Genomic DNA, 19,111 nt, shown 5'->3' with positions numbered 1-19,111 from the left:
TGATTTTACAATTTTAATGATAGGTTTCAAACTTCATGCTGTTTATGTTGGAACCTTAGCTGGATTTGGTGGGAAATTTAAGGGTATACACCAAGTTTTAAGACTTTGGCGTCTGTAAATTGAAAAATAGTGGAAGTTCTGTATTAAAAAATGGTCATGTTAACTTGTGTCTTTAGGATACATGTTAAGCATTAAGGTCATTATATTAATGGTAAGAATTTATTGAAAAAACGTTAATATCAAACATTTTGAGCAATAAATTAACACAATTTTCAATACATAATTTCTATTAGTGAAATTCTTAACATGTGTCATAAGGGCACAAGTTAGCATTTTCCATTAAAAAATTATTACCAATTAGTAGTATAATTGAGACTTTAAGGATGTGTCCTTAGGCCCCCCACACAAAATTGATTACCACCTGCGTGATGTTTTCCGACTTGAGCTTGGTTAAATAGTGAGTAAATAGGCAATTTCCCCCCCGAAATTGCAAGGTTTGTCAAATACCCCCCTGTAGTTAACGAAACATCAATTACCCCCCTGAAATTGCATAACGTTAATCAATTTACCCCCTCCGTCAATTTTTCTGTTAACTGTTTACAGTTATGATCAATTACCCCCCTGAAATTTTACACTTATGTGCAAAATGCCCCCTGAACTTGAAAAATTAAAAAAAATTGAAAAATATTAAAAAAAAATTAAAAAATTCTGGGAAAATGAAAATCAATAAAAAAAATTGAAAAAAAAATTAAAAAATTCTGGAAAATTGAAAAATTAATAAAAATGAAAAAAATCTGGAAAAATTAATAAAAATAAAAAAATCTGAAAAAATTAATAAAAATAAAATAATCTAATAAAATGAAAAATAATGAAAAAATTCTGAAAAAAATAAAAAAGATTAAAAAATTCTGGAAAAAAATAAAATTTCTAAATTTCTAAAAAAATTAGAATTCTGGAAAAATGAAATTTTCGAAATTTTAATGAAATTCTGAAAATTCTCGAAAATAAAAATTCTGGAAAATAAATTTTAATGAAAAATTTTCGAAATTTTTGAAATTTTTTGAAATTTTCATTAGTATTTCTCAAAAAATTTCCGGGAATTTTTGTGTATTTATAAACCGAGAATAAGGGAAAAAATATGTGTATTTATAAACCGAGCTTAGGTTTTTTATGTATTTTTCGAAATTTCGAAATTTTCATTAGTATTTTTTCCGGGAATTTTTGTGTATTTATAAACCGAGAATAAGGGAAAAAATACACTGAAAAAACCTAAGCTCGACATATATACTAATCAAAATTTTGGAATTTCGAAAAATACATTTTTTCCAGAATTTCGAAATTTCGACATATATACTAATCAGAATATTTTTTATTTTCCAGAATTTTTTCATTATTTTTCATTTTATTAGATTATTTTATTTTTTTAATCATTTTTTATTTTTATTAATTTTTTCAGAATTTTTAAATTTTTTCAGATTTTTTTTTTAATTTTTCTAAAATTTTTAAATTTTTTCAGATTTTTTTATTTTTATTAATTTTTCCAGATTTTTATTAATTTTTCAATTTTCCAGAATTTTTTAATATTTTTTTCCAATTTTTTTTATTGATTTTTCATTTTTCCAGAATTTTTTAATTTTTTTTTAATATGTTTCCAGAATTTTTTTTAATTTTTCAAGTTCATGGGGCATTTTGCACATAAGTGTAAAATTTCAGGGGGGTAATTGATCGTAACCGTAAACAGTTAACAGAAAAATTGACGGAGGGGGTAAATTGATTAACGTTATGCAATTTCAGGGGGGTAATTGATGTTTCGTTAACTACAGGGGGTATTTGACAAACCTTGCAATTTCGGGGGGGGGGGGGGGGGGGGGGGGGGGGGGGGGGGGGGAAATTGCCTATTTACTCGTTAAATGGTAGTAATATTTTTAGTATCCTAAAAATGAATAAAACATACTCTTGTGGAGTATTATTTATTTATTTTGGATGAAGCTAAAAAGAATTTGATCAAACGTTGAATTATTCTCTTGTGGTGAAGCTAAACTTCTTATGTATGTACTTCTCCAAAAAATTGTTAAGAACAAAGTTAATGTTCATAACAATATTTTTTTTTTGACAAAATGTTTATAACAATATTAAGTGCGTGATTATACATCATAATGTATAGTTTTTTTTAGAAACAATACTACCACACAGGGAATCAACTGTCCTAATTATCATAAAATTCTCATGCTTTTAGAATTTTAATGTTAGGTTTCAAATCATATCATTTAAATTAATGGAGGTCACATTGTGTGTCCTGCAGCAGATGCCATGATGCCATGCATTACTATTTACTAGACCATCGACCCGTGCTCCGCACGGGTCCTACCAGCTTACACATGCGCGTTTGAAGTTACGATTATTAGTCTCTTCCTATATTAATTGGTTATAACTGAATCAATATGTAATTAATATTTTATAAAATTCCAATTACGATAAATATTAGTCGCATAATGGTGACTTTAGTAATATAATTTGTTGCTACCATTGGAATGCAATAAATCAAAATATCGTACAAAAATCATTGATTTTTAGCACAACTTATCTTACATTACGAAATACTTTTGGATATACTACATTTGAAGTCACATTGGCATCTTGAACATTTTCATCCATTGTAAGCATCTTCAATCCATCTCTGGAGGTAACTCTTGATATTGCAACATATAACTGACCATGTGAAAACACATGACTTGGCAAATATATCTCAACTTTCTTCAGAGATTGTTCTTGACTTTTGTTAATAGTCATTGCGAAAGAAACAACTATCGGAAACTGTCTCCGTTGAAATTTGAAAGGTATCATGACATCAGAAGGAGTAAGAGATAATCTTGGTATAAAAAATTTTCTTGCATATATTGCTTCGAAATATGACCTTTCCTTCAGGCACAAATTTACCCATTCTAGTTATGATTAGTCTTGTGCCATTGCATAATCCTGATCTTTGATCTGTATTCCTTAACAACATCACTGGAACACCAACCTTTAACTTGAGTTTGTGATTTGGAAGACCAGGTGTATTAATTGTGTTGAGAAATTCAGGAGTGTGGACAACATCAATTGCATCGCCATTCGGGTTTGTTGCTAACGGCGAATCTTAACTCAGATACATTTGTGCTTCGCCTGGAATCAAATCCAATATATAATCGTTTATTTGTTTGACAATTGAATGCTTTGGAGTTAATATGGACTTGTCTTGAAAATAAGCTATATCAGTCATGCTATCTAATATATTTGGATAGGTGATCTTGACAATAGTCGCAATAGAATTCTTTGTGTTCATTATAACTTATAGTATTATTATTGCTTTCCATTAGTGATATCGGCAAAAGGAGTGCGCGAACTTATATTACGACTTTTTTACCTCATATGAATACAATGATTCTCTTTAGAGGATTCTTGTGAAACTTGTTGCCCATTTCATGCTCAGTTTGGTTTTTTTTTTTTCCTTCTATGCTTTAGATAACAAAGTCAATGGTTCATTTTTTGCAATGCCGATTAGTTGTCCATCAGTTAGGTATACACACACACACACACGTGTGGAGTCCTCCCATACACATGCGGCTCATATCATAAGTACTGCACAATTATAGATGTAAAACCAGTGCATGCTTGCTGATATATACGTGCTTTGTGTATCTCAATACAATAACAACTCTTCGTTTTATGCATGATTGCATTTTGGATCCACCAAAGTTACATAACGGTACAACTCATAACCAATGTCTTTTGTATGGTGTGTACCCAAAAACATATAATCATGCGACACATATTGCATAACAAAAAAAATGCAATGTCAATTAAACTTCTCTAAATAGCGGCAAAAAGAGCATTGTAAACAAAGTGCATCAATAAACAATAAAAGCACAGAAACTAACAACAATATCTTATGACCTTAGTTTGTGAATCGATCTAAATAAATTTATTACTTAAAAAAAACACGTCAATTAAACTTTTCTAAACAACGGCAAAAAAGAGCAATGTAAAGGAAGTGCATCAATAAACAAAAACACCACAGAAACTAATGGAGAGCATTAGCATATGACCTTCATATGTGAATCAATCTAAAAGGCCCTAAGCCCCAAAATTTCTACAAATAATTTTTTTTACCGAAAAAAAACTATTTTTTTAAAAAAAAATATTGGAAAAAAATATGGAAAAAACCAGTTCATGCTTGCTGATATATACGTGCTTTGTGTATCTTAATACAATAACAACTCTTCGTTTTATGCATGATTGCATTTTGGATCCACCAAAGTTACATAACGGTACAACTCATAACCAATGTCTTTTGTATGGTGTGTACCCAAAAACATATAATCATGCGACACATATTGCATAACAAAAAAATCAATGTCAATTAAACTTCTCTAAATAGCGGCAAAAAGAGCATTGTAAACAAAGTGCATCAATAAACAATAAAAGCACAGAAACTAACAACAATATCTTATGACCTTAGTTTGTGAATCGATCTAAATAAATTTATTACTTAAAAAAAACACGTCAATTAAACTTTTCTAAACAACGGCAAAAAAGAGCAATGTAAAGGAAGTGCATCAATAAACAAAAACACCACATAAACTAATGGAGAGCATTAGCATATGACCTTCATATGTGAATCAATCTAAAAGGCCCTAAGCCCCAAAATTTCTACAAATAAATTTTTTTACCAAAAAAAAACTATTTTTTTTAAAAAAAAATATTGGAAAAAAATATGGAAAAAACCAGTTCATGCTTGCTGATATATACGTGCTTTGTGTATCTGAATACAATAACAACTCTTCGTTTTATGCATGATTTCATTTTGGATCCACCAAAGTTACATAACGGTACAACTCATAACCAATGTCTTTTGTATGGTGTGTACCCAAAAACATATAATCATGCGACACATATTGCATAACAAAAAAATGCAATGTCAATTAAACTTCTCTAAATAGCGGCAAAAAGAGCATTGTAAACAAAGTGCATCAATAAACAATAAAAGCACAGAAACTAACAACAATATCTTATGACCTTAGTTTGTGAATCGATCTAAATAAATTTATTACTTAAAAAAAACACGTCAATTAAACTTTTCTAAACAACGGCAAAAAAGAGCAATGTAAAGGAAGTGCATCAATAAAAAAAAACACCACAGAAACTAATGGAGAGCATTAGCATATGACCTTCATATGTGAATCAATCTAAAAGGCCCTAAGCCCGAAAATTTCTATAAATAAATTTTTTTACCGAAAAAAAACTATTTTTTAAAAAAAAATTATTGGAAAAAAATATGGGAAAAAATTACCGGGATTTTTTTGAAAAAAATATGAAATTTTTTTTTACCGGGAATATTTTTTTTTAAAGTAAAAAAATATTTTACCGAAACTTTTTTACGAAAAAATATTTACTTGAAATCAACATTAAATGATGGTACCAACGCTTGCATAACACACCAAGGAGACATTAATGATGACATGTCCACACTTGGGAGGGAAATTCAAATTTGAAAACTTGAAATCAACATTAAATGCATCATTAAATGATGGTACCAAAGCTTGCATAACACACCTAGGAGATGTGTTTGGGAGGGAAAACACAAAAGCAATTAGGGTTAAGCATTTGCTTGACCTAACTGGCTTTTATAATAAGTATGATATCAAAATTCCAATGCAGTAGTACATCCCAAATATAGTAAATTTTTCTAGTCCAACAATTATTTGATTCCACCAGCTCCTCTTTTGGAAATTCTATTCTACTACTATTATTTAACATTAAGAAAACAAATTCTCTATTACAGGCACAACCTATGGCAAATGAAACAAGAGGGTTTTCACGTGCGAACATTCCTGTTTTTATTAATCTTTTTTGTCACGAGAGTCCAAATTCCATGCACCCTGACCCTATCATAAAAGAAGAGCAAGTGTAAATGCTTTGATCTTGAAAAAGAACGGTCCTCGTTATCAAATGTATATACATTAATATAGAGCTGCAAAAAAGCTTGAGGAAGGAACTTTACTAAAAAAAGCCAAGGACCTAGAGAGTTGACATATTATTCATGTTATCCTATGCTTCAGTTCTAAAATATAATATGCTACATAATAGAATTTGTGCCATTAATTAGTTACCTGTCAATCCATAATATGTTGCATCCAAGCAACCAAAGGCACAATATTCATGGCAATGGCAAGTTCACAACATTACATTTAAAAATATTTGCAGAGTCAAAGAATATATCATCACTTATTGTAAACATGTTAGGCAAAAAGGTTACATCTCCAACATCTTTTATCCTTCAAATTTAAAAATTCCATCTGAAGACTTAAATCATAGGCAAAGAATTAATTGGGACAATGTGATGTTCTATAAATTGAATGTTTTATATTTGTTAATGAAAACTTTAAAGATATTGTCTTGAAGACAATCTAGTTGGAACTACTTTTTACAGATAATTCAACTAAAATATTACATGAAGTAATTCATAAGGCATTTTCGAATTGGTTCTTTAGAAGTTTGTGGATGCGAAATACCCTTTAAATAAATATTGAGATTTCTTTTCTTTAATATAGATAAACCACTTTTAGTTAAAGGGTGAAAAACCTTCTAGAAATTTTAAGAGATTGTCGCATACATGCATGATTCTATTTTTTTTAAAGCAAATGTTAGTCGTTAGTTTGTTAGCAACGAACAAAGATTTGTTGGTACCATGAGTTGAATCATGGACTTCCTTCATATTATCCATACAATATGTAGAAGAGATAATATTAAAGGTTAAATAAGTTATTGAACCTAATAAGTATCACCAATTTTATTTTTAATCTCTATAAAAAATTTCAGCAATTTTTTGTTCCCAAAATATTTTCTGTCATGAATTTTGGTTCATGTTCTTATGTCAATTTATGTGTGCCATTCATATTTTTAATTGAATTTTAACAAAGATGCTTAGGAATATAATAACAACCTCGCCACATAAATTTAGAATATTTTAACAAAATATGAATTAAATGTAATTTTTTAAACGTTAAAAACTTAAAAATTCATATTTAATTCATCCATCATAAATTTTTTAAAACTTTTGCAAAAGATATTTCAATAATGTACTAAACAAGACTGTAGAAAATAATTTAAAAAATTTGAACTGTAGTTTACTTAAGCAAAGACTAAAAGTCGCGTCGGAAATTATTTTAGGGTCCGAAACTTGATGAATTTTTTTAAAGAGACTAAAAGAAAAATTGAGATATTCATAAGAAACAAAAAAGGGATTAAAAAAATAAAAGTTAATTGGATCAAAGTGAGATGAGCGCGAGAGGTAGAATGAGCGGCGGTGACCCAAGGCCACTCCGAGGGCAACCGCGTCGGAATCTTTCTCCGGCAGAGAGATATCAAGGGGGGATCGGGGTCCAGCCTGGGTGGCAGAAATTGGGGGGGATAGGGGGAATTGGTCTGTGGTGAGGTCGAGAAAGAGGAAAGCGACGGAATCGGATCAACGAGGACATGACTTTTCAAGAGGATCAGACGGACAAAGAGGAGCGGCGGCAGGGTTTAGACAGAATCGGCTTCAGGTTTTCAATAGGGTTTCCATGGATCACATTCGAGACAGGCAGTTGCATGAGACTAGGGTTTACAGTTCCAACAAGATGGGAGGCAAAGTGGCTTCAGCTGAGTGGCATGGGTCTGGTGTAGCTGCGTCAGGTTTCTCTGGCTATAAGGTGTCATTTTATGTCTCCAACTTTCCCGACAACATGCCTCTGTTCAAATTGCGTCAAGCTTTTGAGGTGTGTGGTATTCTAACAGATGTCTATATTGCACGTAACAAGAATGCTCGAGGTCTGGAATACGGCTTTGTCAGGTATGCGAACGTGAAAAATTCTGATAAACTATTACAGGCTTTAAACAATGTTTGGATTGGGAATTGTCGTGTTTTAGCTCGAGAGGCTAGATATGACCGGTTTGCGCACAATGACATTGCACCTGCTGTTGTGGTGTCTGGTGTGAGGAAGGATGGTGGGGATGTTAAGTTGGGGAAGTTGAAGGTTTGTGAGAGAGAGAAGAGGGTCATGGATAAGGTGGAGTTGAATATGGGTGAGGGAGCTATTCAGGAACGGAGAGTGGGTTTCAGGAAGGTTAATGGTGGTTCGGTGGGGGGCTTCATGAAGAATAAGAAGGTACGGACGGTGACGCAGGGTGTGAGTGGGAAGGAGAAAGTCACGATGGTGGAGGGAGGAGGGAAGGATGAGGAGAAGAGGAGGTCTGAGGGAGTTGAAGGAGGTAATTGCAACGTGAGTGAGGAGGGAGGAAAGAAGATAACAGCGGTGGTCAAGGCATCTGTTACAAAAGAAAATGATATTTTTCATTGTGCTCCTGTGTATCTATCAAAGGCTGCGGATAGAAAGTGGGCTAACTCCGGTATGGTAGCTTCTGTGATTGGGGGGGATTCGGTGTTGTCTATTCAACAAAAGGTCGAGGATGCCGGTTTTCAAAATGTGGTTGTTACTCCTATGGGGGGTGATAGAGCTTTCATTAATTGTAACGGAGGCGATGATATTTGGCAAGTGCTCAACGGGGCAAGTGATTTTTTTCGAATGCTTTTTTCTAACTTTCAGAAGTGGTCGTCGAAGGAGGTTCGATACGAACGTGGTGCTTGGTTACGTGTGTACGGTATTCCGGCTCACGCATGGAATGAGTCTTTTTTCAGACTGTGTGTATCGGGAGTTGGGAAATTCATTCATGCTGATGAATGCACAGTCGATAAAGCCAGGTTGGATTTTGCACGTATTCTAGTTTCGACACCGCATATTGAAATTGTGAATAAATTGGAGGATTTCATTATTGATGGGACCAAGATTGATATTAAGTTGGTGGAGGAATGGGGTTGTAATTTGGGGGAGGATGCTTTTTTGACGGAGGTTGACTCTGATACGAGAGCGGAAGAGTTAATGCATTCAAATGACGTTGATGGTTTAGATGAAGTGCAAGGGGAGTGGGAATTGGATGCCTTGGTTGATGATTTGCAAAAGGAATGAAGTCAGCATGATGAGAACAAGAGTGGTAGATGTTCATCCCCTATTCTTGGTTCACCCATTATTGATGTAAATGAGCAGAAAACTAATTTCTTTGAGGTCAATTTATCACCGGTAGTTAAGCCTTTGCTGAAGTCACCAAGGGATGAAGTTAATGGGCTGCCTAAGCTTAATATTTTATCATCTTCAGTTGCACCGAAGGAAAATAATTCACATGGACCGTGGAGTTTTGATTATCTTTCAAAGCGGCGGACTATTCAAGAAGGTGGAGATGTTTTTTCTGCTACTTGCGAAGTAGAGACAAATAAGGATGGCAAGTTAGACACAGCACACAGTAATTCATCTCAACATATTGTGCAGCCCAAATGCATGAAAAGTGGTACTCAAAAACATACAATGGGTTTCATGAAAAGAATTGCACGTATGCCGGCTAAAGACAGAAAACAAATTTTACACATATTGAAGAAACAAAAACAGAAACGTACGATTGGTGGGGCGAAACATAAGGTGCAGGCAGCAGTTACTACATCATCGGATTCGTCAAAAAATTCATCATTTTCCGTTAATAAGGACTGTGAGAGTTGGGTGGTGCTACATGGTAATAAGGATGGGTTAGCAGCGGATGTTAGGAATATAGGTAAGGTGGTAGGAGTGAAGTATCAATGTGAAACAATGAATAGTTTTGATTTGTTAACGAGGGAGGGGAGGAGAGAATTGAGGGTGGCGGTGGGTAGTGAGTTGGTGGGGAGCGGAGTTAAGGGGTGTGATGGTGAGGGTGGGGAGCGTTGAGGGTGGTTGTGCGGGTGGGTGTAGGGCGGGAGGGTGGTAGATATGAAGGTGTTATCTTATAATGTGAGGGGGTTAGGTGGTGGTGAGAAGAGGGTGGAGGTTCGAAGGTTAGTTCGCGAGAAGAATCCAATGGTGTTATGTATTCAGGAGTCAAAGTTACAGGTGGTGAATGATATGGTGATTAAATCAGTGTGGGGTGACACTCCGTGCGGTTATTCATTTCAAAAGTCTGAGGGGGCTTCTGGTGGTTTATTATCAGTTTGGGATGCTTCTCAAGTCAATGTTTGGTCATCAATGGGCTTTGGTAATGTTTTGGTTATTAAAGGTACGGTCATTCATTCTGCCGAAGAATTTATTATCGTTAATGTTTATGCACCCTGTGATTTGGCGGCTAAGAAGGATTTATGGGATCAATTGAACTTACTTGTTCTTAATAATCTTGCTACTTGTCTGTGTGTGTGTGTGGGGACTTTAATTCGGTCCGTAGCGCTGTAGAGAGGAAAGGCAGGGGCGCTTTGTTTAGGCAAGGTGACGCGGATTCGTTCAATAAATTTATTCATGATAGTTTTCTAATTTATCTGCCTATTTGCGGACGTTTGTTTACTTGGTTTAAAGGTGATGGTGTATCAATGAGTAGGTTGGATAGATTTTTGTTGTCAAACAAATGGTGTGAAAAGTGGCCAAACAGTATTCAGGTAGCTTATCAGCGGGGTCTATCAGATCACGTTCCTGTCATGTTACATGTCGATGATGCTAATTGGGGACCTCGTCCTTTGAGAATGCTCAAATGTTGGTCGGATTATACTGGTTACAAAGATTTTGTTCGTGAAAAATGGGGGTCTTTTGTGTGCCATGGCTGGGGTGGTTTTGTTTTACAACAAAAGTTGAAAATGATGAAATCAAGTCTTAAAGAGTGGCATTTTCAACATTGCCAAAATCTTGATGGTAAAATGTTGGAGGTTAAAAATAATATTTCTATTTTAGACTCAAAAGCGGAGTTGACTGCATTTTCAGAAGAAGAAGTGCACGAGCTGCATGAGTTATCAGTTAAATTACATTCCATGGCTCGTGTTCAGAATAGTGTTAATTGGCAAAAATCTCGCATGAATTGGCTCCAGGAAGGCGATGCAAACTCTAAGTGACTGGGGTGCATAACATTCGCTTTCTGTCAATGGAGTTAGTGTGACTGGGGTGCATAACATTCAGGCTGCTGTCTTTAATCATTTTGCTAATCATTTTAAAGCCTTGGGGGCTGATCGACCGGGAGTGGAAAACCTTCAGTTTCGCAAATTATCCAGTGTTCAGGCAGGTAACTTATCAAAACCGTTTTCTCTTGCGGAGGTGAAGCAGGCAGTCTGGGATTGCGATAGTTTTAAAAGCCCCGGACCTGATGGAATCAATTTAGGCTTCATTAAAGATTTTTGGGATTCAGTTCATGAAGATTTTATGAGATTCTTTGTGGAATTTCATCGAAATGGGAAACTCACAAAAGGTTTAAATTCAACTTTTATAGCTTTAATTCCAAAGCTGGATAGTCCGCAAGGCCTTAATGATTTCAGGCCAATATCTTTGGTTGGGTGTTTGTATAAGGTCCTTGCCAAAGTTCTTGCTAATCGGCTTCGGGAGGTGGTGGGGAGTGTGGTGTCAGAGTCCCAAACGACATTTGTTAAAGGCAAGCAGATATTAGATGGTATCTTGATAGCAAAAGAAGCAGTTGATGAAGCAAAACGGTTAAAGATGGAGTTACTTATGTTCAAAGTAGACTTCGAAAAGGCATATGATTCCATTGATTTAAAGTATTTGGATTCGGTGATGGCAGCTATGAATTTTCCCAGATTATGGCGGAAGTGGATCTTTGAATGTGTTGGAACGGCAACGGCATCAGTGTTAATGAACGGGTGTCCAACTGAAGAGTTTCCCATTGAGAGAGGTCTTCGTCAAGGAGATCCTTTGTCACCTTTTTTATTCTTGTTGGCAGCAGAAGGGCTAAATGTTTTAATGAATGCAGTTGTAGATGCAAACTTGTATCATGGGTATGGAGTAGGACGCATGAGTGAGGTTAGGTTGACTCATCTTCAGTTTGCGGACGACACTCTAATTTTGGGCGAAAAGAGTTGGTTGAATGTCCGTACTATGCGAGCGGTCCTGCTTTTGTTTGAGGAAATTTCAGGCCTAAAGGTTAATTTTAATAAAAGTATGTTGACTGGTGTAAATATATCAGAATCTTGGTTATCGGAAGCTGCTCTGGTGATGAACTGTCGTAGGGGAACAATCCCTTTTGTCTATTTGGGGCTGCCTATTGGGGGTGATCCTCGGAAACTTTGTTTTTGGAAACCTGTGGCGGATCGCATTGTCTCTCGTCTGTCGTTGTGGAACAATAAGTTTCTATCTTTCGGCGGCCGTTTGGTTCTTCTGAAGTCCGTTCTGTCCTCCATTCCAGTTTACTTTCTTTCCTTTTTCAAAGCCCCTGCAGGTATAATTTCTTCTATCGAATCTATTTTTAAAAAAAAAAATTTGGGGCGGGGGTGAGGAGTTTAGGAAAATTTCATGGATAGATTGGGAGCCGATTTGTACTCCAAAGGTGGATGGAGGGCTGGGGGTTAGGAAGGTGGGAGCTTTTAATCTTTCGTTGTTAGGAAAATGGTGTTGGAGGTTGTTGATTGACAAGGAGGGGTTGTAGTACCGAGTTTTGAAAGCTCGCTACGGTGAGGTGGGGGGGCGGTTACAGGAAGGGGGTAGCCATTGTTCTTCTTGGTGGCGTGTGGTAGGGAGGTTGCGTGAAGGGGTGGGTGAGGGTGTTGGGAGGTGGTTTGATGAGAACAGTCGTAGGGTGCTGGGAGATGGAACGAATACTTTATTTTGGTATGATAATTGGGTTGGGGGAATACCGTTGAGGTTAAAATTTCCCCGCCTTTTTGATTTGGCAGTGAATAAGGATTGTTCAGTAGCGGAAATGTCTAGGTTAGGATGGATGGAGAATGGGAGAGGTTGGGTGTGGCGTCGTCGTCTGTTGGCATGGGAGGAGGATACTGTGATGGAGTGTTCTTTGCTGGTTCACAATGTTGTTTTGCAGGAAAATGTTTCTGATACTTGGAGGTGGTTGCTGGATCCAGTCCATGGATACACGGTGCGAGAGGCTTACCGCTACATTACAAGTAATGGTGTTCACGTCGATAGGAGTACGGTAGATGATGTATGGCATAAGCTCATTCCATCAAAGGTATCTCTTTTTGTGTGGCGCTTACTTAGAAGCAGACTTCCTACAAAAGATAACTTAGTTCGTCGGCGAGTTCTTCAAATTTCTGAATCGGCTTGTGTGTCCGGGTGTGGGGTAACAGAAACAGCTTCTCATCTGTTCTTAGGATGTCACATTCTTGGTTCTCTTTGGTACCACATTTGGCAATGGCTAGGAATTTCTACAGTGTGCTCAGGTGATCTTCGACATCATTTTAATCAGTTTATAAGCATGTCGGGTTTGCCTAGAGGGACTTATTTATATTTCAGAATTATTTGGTTCGCTACTGTTTGGGCTATCTGGAAGGAAAGGAATAATCGTGCATTTCAACATACGGTGTCTGATCCTTCTGTTTTAGCTGAAAAGGTTAAATTGACATCTTTCCTATGGATGAAATCTAATAAGGCTAATTTTTGCTTTAGCTATCATGATTGGTGGCGACATCCTCTTCATTGTATGGGTGTCCACATGTAAGTGGTATTGAACTCTGGTGGGTGTCTTTTATTCCACCAAATCTCTGTAAAGATTGTACATATTTGTGGTTGGTTCTCTCTTTGCATGCCTTGTGCAAGGTGAATCAATTCAGTTCGTAATACATATCATTTTAGTTTGTTAAAAAAAAAAAGAAACAAAAACATATTTAACCTTAATATTAATTTGGTAAAAATGGATTAAGTTTTGCCTAATTCATATCATACCATATATCATAATGTATAATTGGTTGTCTTCATGGATCTTAAACTAAGTTGAATTGGACGACATTAATGAATTGTTTCGATTCCTAAAAGTCACTTTAGTAAAAATCAGTCAACTCTTTAACTGCTTTTAATTCACTTTATACTTAATTTAGAACCAATTCAATTTTGTAAACTGGTTTATGCTATGATCCAATTTTTAATCGATCTATTTTGAAATTGGTTTAATATTATCTCCCTCTCTCCCCTTCTTCTCTCTATCTCTCTCTCGCTGCCTCTTTCTTTCTCCCTCTCCTTACCCCATCTCCCATTCCCTCTCTCACCATTTGGTTTGTTTTTTAAATTGTTTTTAAAATCTGGTTCAGTTCAAAAAATAGTTCAATGTATTTTGATTCAGTTTTTTAAATTATTTAAATTTTCTTATACAAGAATTTTCTTAGAATTTGAGTAGAGTCTAACTCAATCATTATAAAAAATGTTTGTATGATGAAGAATATTTATAAACATATTTTTAAGTCACATCTCATTAAATGCTTCATGCTTAGAATCGAACATTTAGAGAGTCAGTAAAATGACCTGATCTGATAGCTATAACATGTGTCCCAACTAATTTTGAATAGATTATGAAACTATATTATGATACGAAGTTTTGGTATTCATAGATGATAGGGGTGTTACATAGTGAAGTAACTTTTCTCTTCATTCTTGAATTAATAGACTGAATTTTTGCATAAAAAATGATGTATTCATTATTTTAATTAGTGTTTGTATTTTTAAGACAAAATTTTCTTTTAAATTCCTTAAACTATGCTCTTAGAACACTAGCATGATGCCATGATCCGAAAATCATTTTGTTTTTTTATATACTAAAGACCTCACAACAAATTTTGAAAGCCGTTATTTCTTATAGAAAAGTTTAAACTGAAACTATTTTCAAAATAATTCAATATTTGAGATTTCATCTATAAAATATAAATCAAATTATCTAATTCTTAATCCTAAGGTATGCCACAACCACTTGAAACTTCATTTTCATTGATCCATAATGTCCATGTCTTACAAATTTCCCCTGCTTTGTGCACCACTATTTTCCTTTGTTTTTTTAAAGTGATTTAATTGCTTTAAGATTTGACAACTTGTTCTTACTTTCCATTTTTTAAGGTGGCTTTGTTGCTAATTCAATTTCAAAAAGATAAAAAGTATTAGATGCCATGTACATATGAGAGGGAGAGGCACCATTTCTTCTACTACATTCCCACCAAAAAGATGCCTTTCAATGTTCATAGAATTGAAGGTTCAATTGTCCACCAAGAGAAATAAAAGAAGGATAAAACATAAAGAACATAAGCTACTTCTTACTTAAGGGCATGTTTTGATTGACTTATTTGAGTTTATCAACTGACGTAAGCACTTGTGAGACTGTTTGGAAGAACTTAAGAAAACAACTTGTGACATCTATATAAGCCATGTTCAACTTGTGAAAACAACTTCATTTTATCTTTTGCTATGAAAGTTGCTTATAATAAGTACATATAGTATAAGCGCTTATACTATATGCTGCAAATTAAGCTTGGTATCCAAACATGGCCTAAATGAAATATGTAAATGAAAAACTCATGGCCTATATTAGGCTAACAATACCATAGCCATAGATTTTGAATCAACCTATAATATTTTGTACTAGCCATTAAAATGATTCTGGAATAAATATATTTTTATAGAAGAGGATCAGTCAAAATAAAGCAAAAGGAAGAGCTTAGAGCATAAATAGTAGAGTAAAGTATTTGATGTGACTTCAGAATTTAATCTTGCTTTGTTACCACTTATTCTGGAATATTATTTTATATAAATCAACAGTAAGGTCTAATCTAAATTGCATACATATGCAAGTAGAATTGAATTTGCATTGTTGTTGCCTTGTTGAATACAATTGCATTGGTGAAATGAAGAGTTGTGAAGAATGGAAACCTTTTATGATAATGATAGCAATTGATATTTCTTTTGCTGTTGTGAATATTCTTCTCAAGAAAGTCCTTGATGAAGGAATGAACCATTTGGTTTTTATCACATACCGTCTCTCTATTGCTACCATTTTTGTAGGCTCAATTGGATACTTTAGGGAAAGGTATGTACCTTCAGTCCATCATTGAATAGTATTCTTCTTCTTCTTCTTCCTTTTTTATTTTACAAATCATGATCTTGTTAGCATGCAGATAATAATCAGCTACTTTTGATCTTGAAGATGTATGCTAGAATAAGTAAACGTTTGATGTTAGTGATTTATGTTAGGATGTTCTTATTATGAAAATAGAAAAGCAAATTTGATGTTGAATTTAGTGTAAAAATGTTCAACTCAAATAAAATGCTACTTTTTTCCACTTATAGTCAAACTGAAGTTTGAAAACAATATCAACTTCACATGAAACTTAACAAATATTTTTACTCAAATAGCACTTATGATCCTGTTTGTATACTATATACTTGAAGAAAATCATAGATATTTTCTTTTTGATCATATTTTTATTGCAGAAATAGCAGACCGCCGTTAACATTCCGAATTTTATGCTACCTCTTCTTCAGTGCAATTGTTGGGTTAGTCAGAAAAACACATTTCATTATGTTCCATCTTTCTCCCTAGCCACTTTTTCATCCTATTTACTTCCCAATTATTTGTCTTATTTGTAGTCAAGACTTATTGAATACTTTCTTTATAGAGCTTCAGTCACACAATACTTCTTCCTCCTGGGGATTCAATACACTTCTGCTACATTTGCTTGTGCTTTTGTCAACATGGTGCCTGTGGTCACTTTCCTATTGGCATTGCCATTTGGGTAAGAATCATCAAAGCTGTGCTATTCATGTACTCCTATATATTATCATTACTATTATTACCAGTGTCAGTATCGTGTCCAGTGTTTGTGTCTGTATCAGTGATTCACATGTACCAAGTCACCATGGATTGATGTATGCTCTTGTTTCTACTACAGAATAGAGACTGTGAACATCAAATGCAACAGTGGTAGAGCCAAGATTTTTGGTACATTGGTGTGTATAGTTGGTGCATTGATGTTGACACTTTACAAAGGAAAGGGTCTATTTAATTTTTCTCATCATGAGTCATCAGTGAAGCTAGCAGCTACAAGGACACCAGAGAAATGGACTATTGGTGTGATAGCATTGATTTTGGGAACTCTCTTTTGGTCTTCTTGGTTCATTTTACAATCTAAAATAAGCAAAAGATATCCATGCCAGTATTCTAGCACAGCAATCATGAGCTTCTTTGGAGCTATTCAATCAGCTGTCATTTGCTTGTGCATTGACCATAACTTGTCTATATGGGTTCTCAGAGGAAAGATACAAATAATCGCTATTTTGTATGCTGTAAGTTCACTTTTTATTTCACTCATTAAAATAAAAATATAATAATTTTATTAAAATATTATTATTAGGTTAAGAAAAGGTTTCAAGCCAGGGTTTCTGTTAGGCCTCGATATGTGTTCGACCGAACTCGATAGACATATGTGTCTAATAATAATTTTTTTATGATTTGAGTTATTGTATTTGCAAGGAATAATGAAAATTGACGACATGAGTATCTAATAATGAAAATTGATCATGGAAGAGAAAAGCATATAATAATGAAAATTGATCATGGAAGGGTGAATATAATTAGAACAATAATTGAAACATTGTATTTACAGGGAATAATTGGATCAGGTTTGTGTTTTGTGGGAATGTCATGGTGTGTTAAGAAGAGGGGTCCAGTCTTTACAGCAGCATTTAGCCCCTTTGTTCAAATAATGGCAGCCTTGATTGATATCCCTGTCCTACATGAGCAGTTATATCTTGGAAGGTGAGTTCCATTTATTTTCTTGTTACTCTTCCACCCTTTTAGATATGATATTTAATATAAATTATATAATTCTAGGATTCTATATAAAGTGTGTTAGAGACAGAGTTATTGGAATGATGCTAATCACTCTTTTAAACTCTTCCACACATTTTTTATAGATTTTCAAATCAAGTGTCTTAATTTAAAAAATAAAAATAAATATATGATAAAGAAAAGTGTATTGAAAATATTATTGCAATAATTTTTGGGGAGTAATGTAAGAGGAGAAAAATAATGGAAAGTGATAAGATCTCAAAGATAAAAGAATAATGACTCAAACTAGTTTATTCTAGAATCTTAGACATAATATATTAGTTAGTTATGTGTCATTATGTAATTGTTGTTATTTTACTACGAGTATGCACCAACTTATACAAGCATTGTAGTGTCTCATTAGAATCAATGGAAAAATATAACCAATTTTATCTCTTTTAGTTCTAAGTTTCTCTCTAAATTTTGAAGTTTGATCTAGCCATTTGAGTTGTATTAGAAAATATGTGTCAATATAAAGGAAAATTGAAGAATGATATAGTTATAATTATGTACAAGAAAATATAGCTAAGTTTTAACAATGTTATGATATTGCCTAAAAAAAACCATGTTGTGATGTATTATACATATGTTAATGTAAGTATTTCTCAATGTTTAGTGTGTTGGGGTCAATATTGGTGATGCTTGGATTATACATTCTTCTATGGGGTAAGAGCAAGGAGATGAAGAATCGTTTGATTAAGTTAGCGGAGAAAGCTGAAGAAACAAAGGAACAAGAACCTCAAATACAACACTTAACAGTGTCTTGTGAATCACGGTTTCATAACATTGACATCAAGTAGCATATGTATTTGTTTATGTTAACTGTTAATTAAGGAGTTGCTAAACAACGTAACTTTATTCTCGTGAAAATCTCAATTGAGTTTGTGTTTACTTAAGGATACACCAGAAAAAAGCTGGTATACTTTTTTGTATTTTTAAACAAATCAAAGAGAATAAGTGAAATAAGTTAGTACTATAAGTATTGTCCAAATAAAATGTTGTATTTTCTATGTTAAATGTAATGGAAAAAAATGGAAGAATTATGAAGCCAGAAGATGGTGGCATACGTAAAAGTGAAACAATGAATTGATTCATTATAATTTTTTTTTTATTGAATTTTAAAATAATTTTTTTTTGAATGAGAAATAATTTTAAAATAATTGGCAAACCATCATTATCACTCGTACACCCTACTTTTATGTAGTTAAATTAAGATAAAGATGAATAAATAATTCTCCCACATTCCATTCCCATCAGAGTGGTTAGGAATGAGGGGAAAAAAGAAGAGAAAAGGACGAAAATAAAAAAGTGTGGGATGTTAATTATAAGAATGATACGTAGAAAAAGCATGATATCATTCTTAAATATATCTCCAGACTTTCATAATGATTTTAAAAAAATAATACTGAGTTCATGAATCATGATA

General features: G+C 34.0%; 2 protein-coding genes across 2 annotated transcripts; both read left to right on the top strand.

The window, feature by feature from the left end:
* Positions 1-7,601: 7,601 nt before the first annotated feature.
* Positions 7,602-9,830, top strand: LOC146944143 (uncharacterized). The gene is made up of 2 exons (XM_085747914.1): positions 7,602-9,020; positions 9,123-9,830. The coding sequence occupies exons 1-2, from the start codon at positions 7,602-7,604 to the stop codon at positions 9,828-9,830; spliced, it is 2,127 nt and encodes a 708-aa protein (XP_085604040.1).
* A 5,806-nt stretch (positions 9,831-15,636) lies between these two features.
* Positions 15,637-18,681, top strand: LOC146944142 (WAT1-related protein At3g30340-like). The gene is made up of 6 exons (XM_085742514.1): positions 15,637-15,885; positions 16,290-16,352; positions 16,475-16,591; positions 16,748-17,141; positions 17,462-17,613; positions 18,302-18,681. The coding sequence occupies exons 1-6, from the start codon at positions 15,644-15,646 to the stop codon at positions 18,483-18,485; spliced, it is 1,152 nt and encodes a 383-aa protein (XP_085598640.1). The 5' UTR covers positions 15,637-15,643; the 3' UTR covers positions 18,486-18,681.
* The last annotated feature ends 430 nt before the right edge of the window (positions 18,682-19,111 follow it).

This window comes from Medicago sativa, chromosome 2 (genome assembly GCF_051527215.1).
Source record: "Medicago sativa cultivar Bolivia chromosome 2, Bolivia_mono, whole genome shotgun sequence".
In the NCBI taxonomy this organism is placed as follows: domain Eukaryota; kingdom Viridiplantae; phylum Streptophyta; class Magnoliopsida; order Fabales; family Fabaceae; genus Medicago; species Medicago sativa.
The sequence above is the reverse complement of the archived record's forward strand: the minus strand, read 5'-3'. Positions and strand labels throughout refer to the sequence as shown.

Excerpts from the sequence above, each read along its gene's own strand:
- LOC146944143 (XM_085747914.1), top strand. The coding sequence starts at position 7,602 with ATGGATCACATTCGAGACAGGCAGTTGCATGAGACTAGGGTTTACAGT. Across the intron at positions 9,021-9,122 it reads AGTGGGAATTGGATGCCTTG|AAAACTAATTTCTTTGAGGT; the intron begins GTTGATGATTTG and ends GTAAATGAGCAG.
- LOC146944142 (XM_085742514.1), top strand. The coding sequence starts at position 15,644 with ATGCAAGTAGAATTGAATTTGCATTGTTGTTGCCTTGTTGAATACAAT. Across the intron at positions 16,353-16,474 it reads TTCTTCAGTGCAATTGTTGG|AGCTTCAGTCACACAATACT; the intron begins GTTAGTCAGAAA and ends CTTTCTTTATAG. Across the intron at positions 17,614-18,301 it reads GAGCAGTTATATCTTGGAAG|TGTGTTGGGGTCAATATTGG; the intron begins GTGAGTTCCATT and ends CTCAATGTTTAG.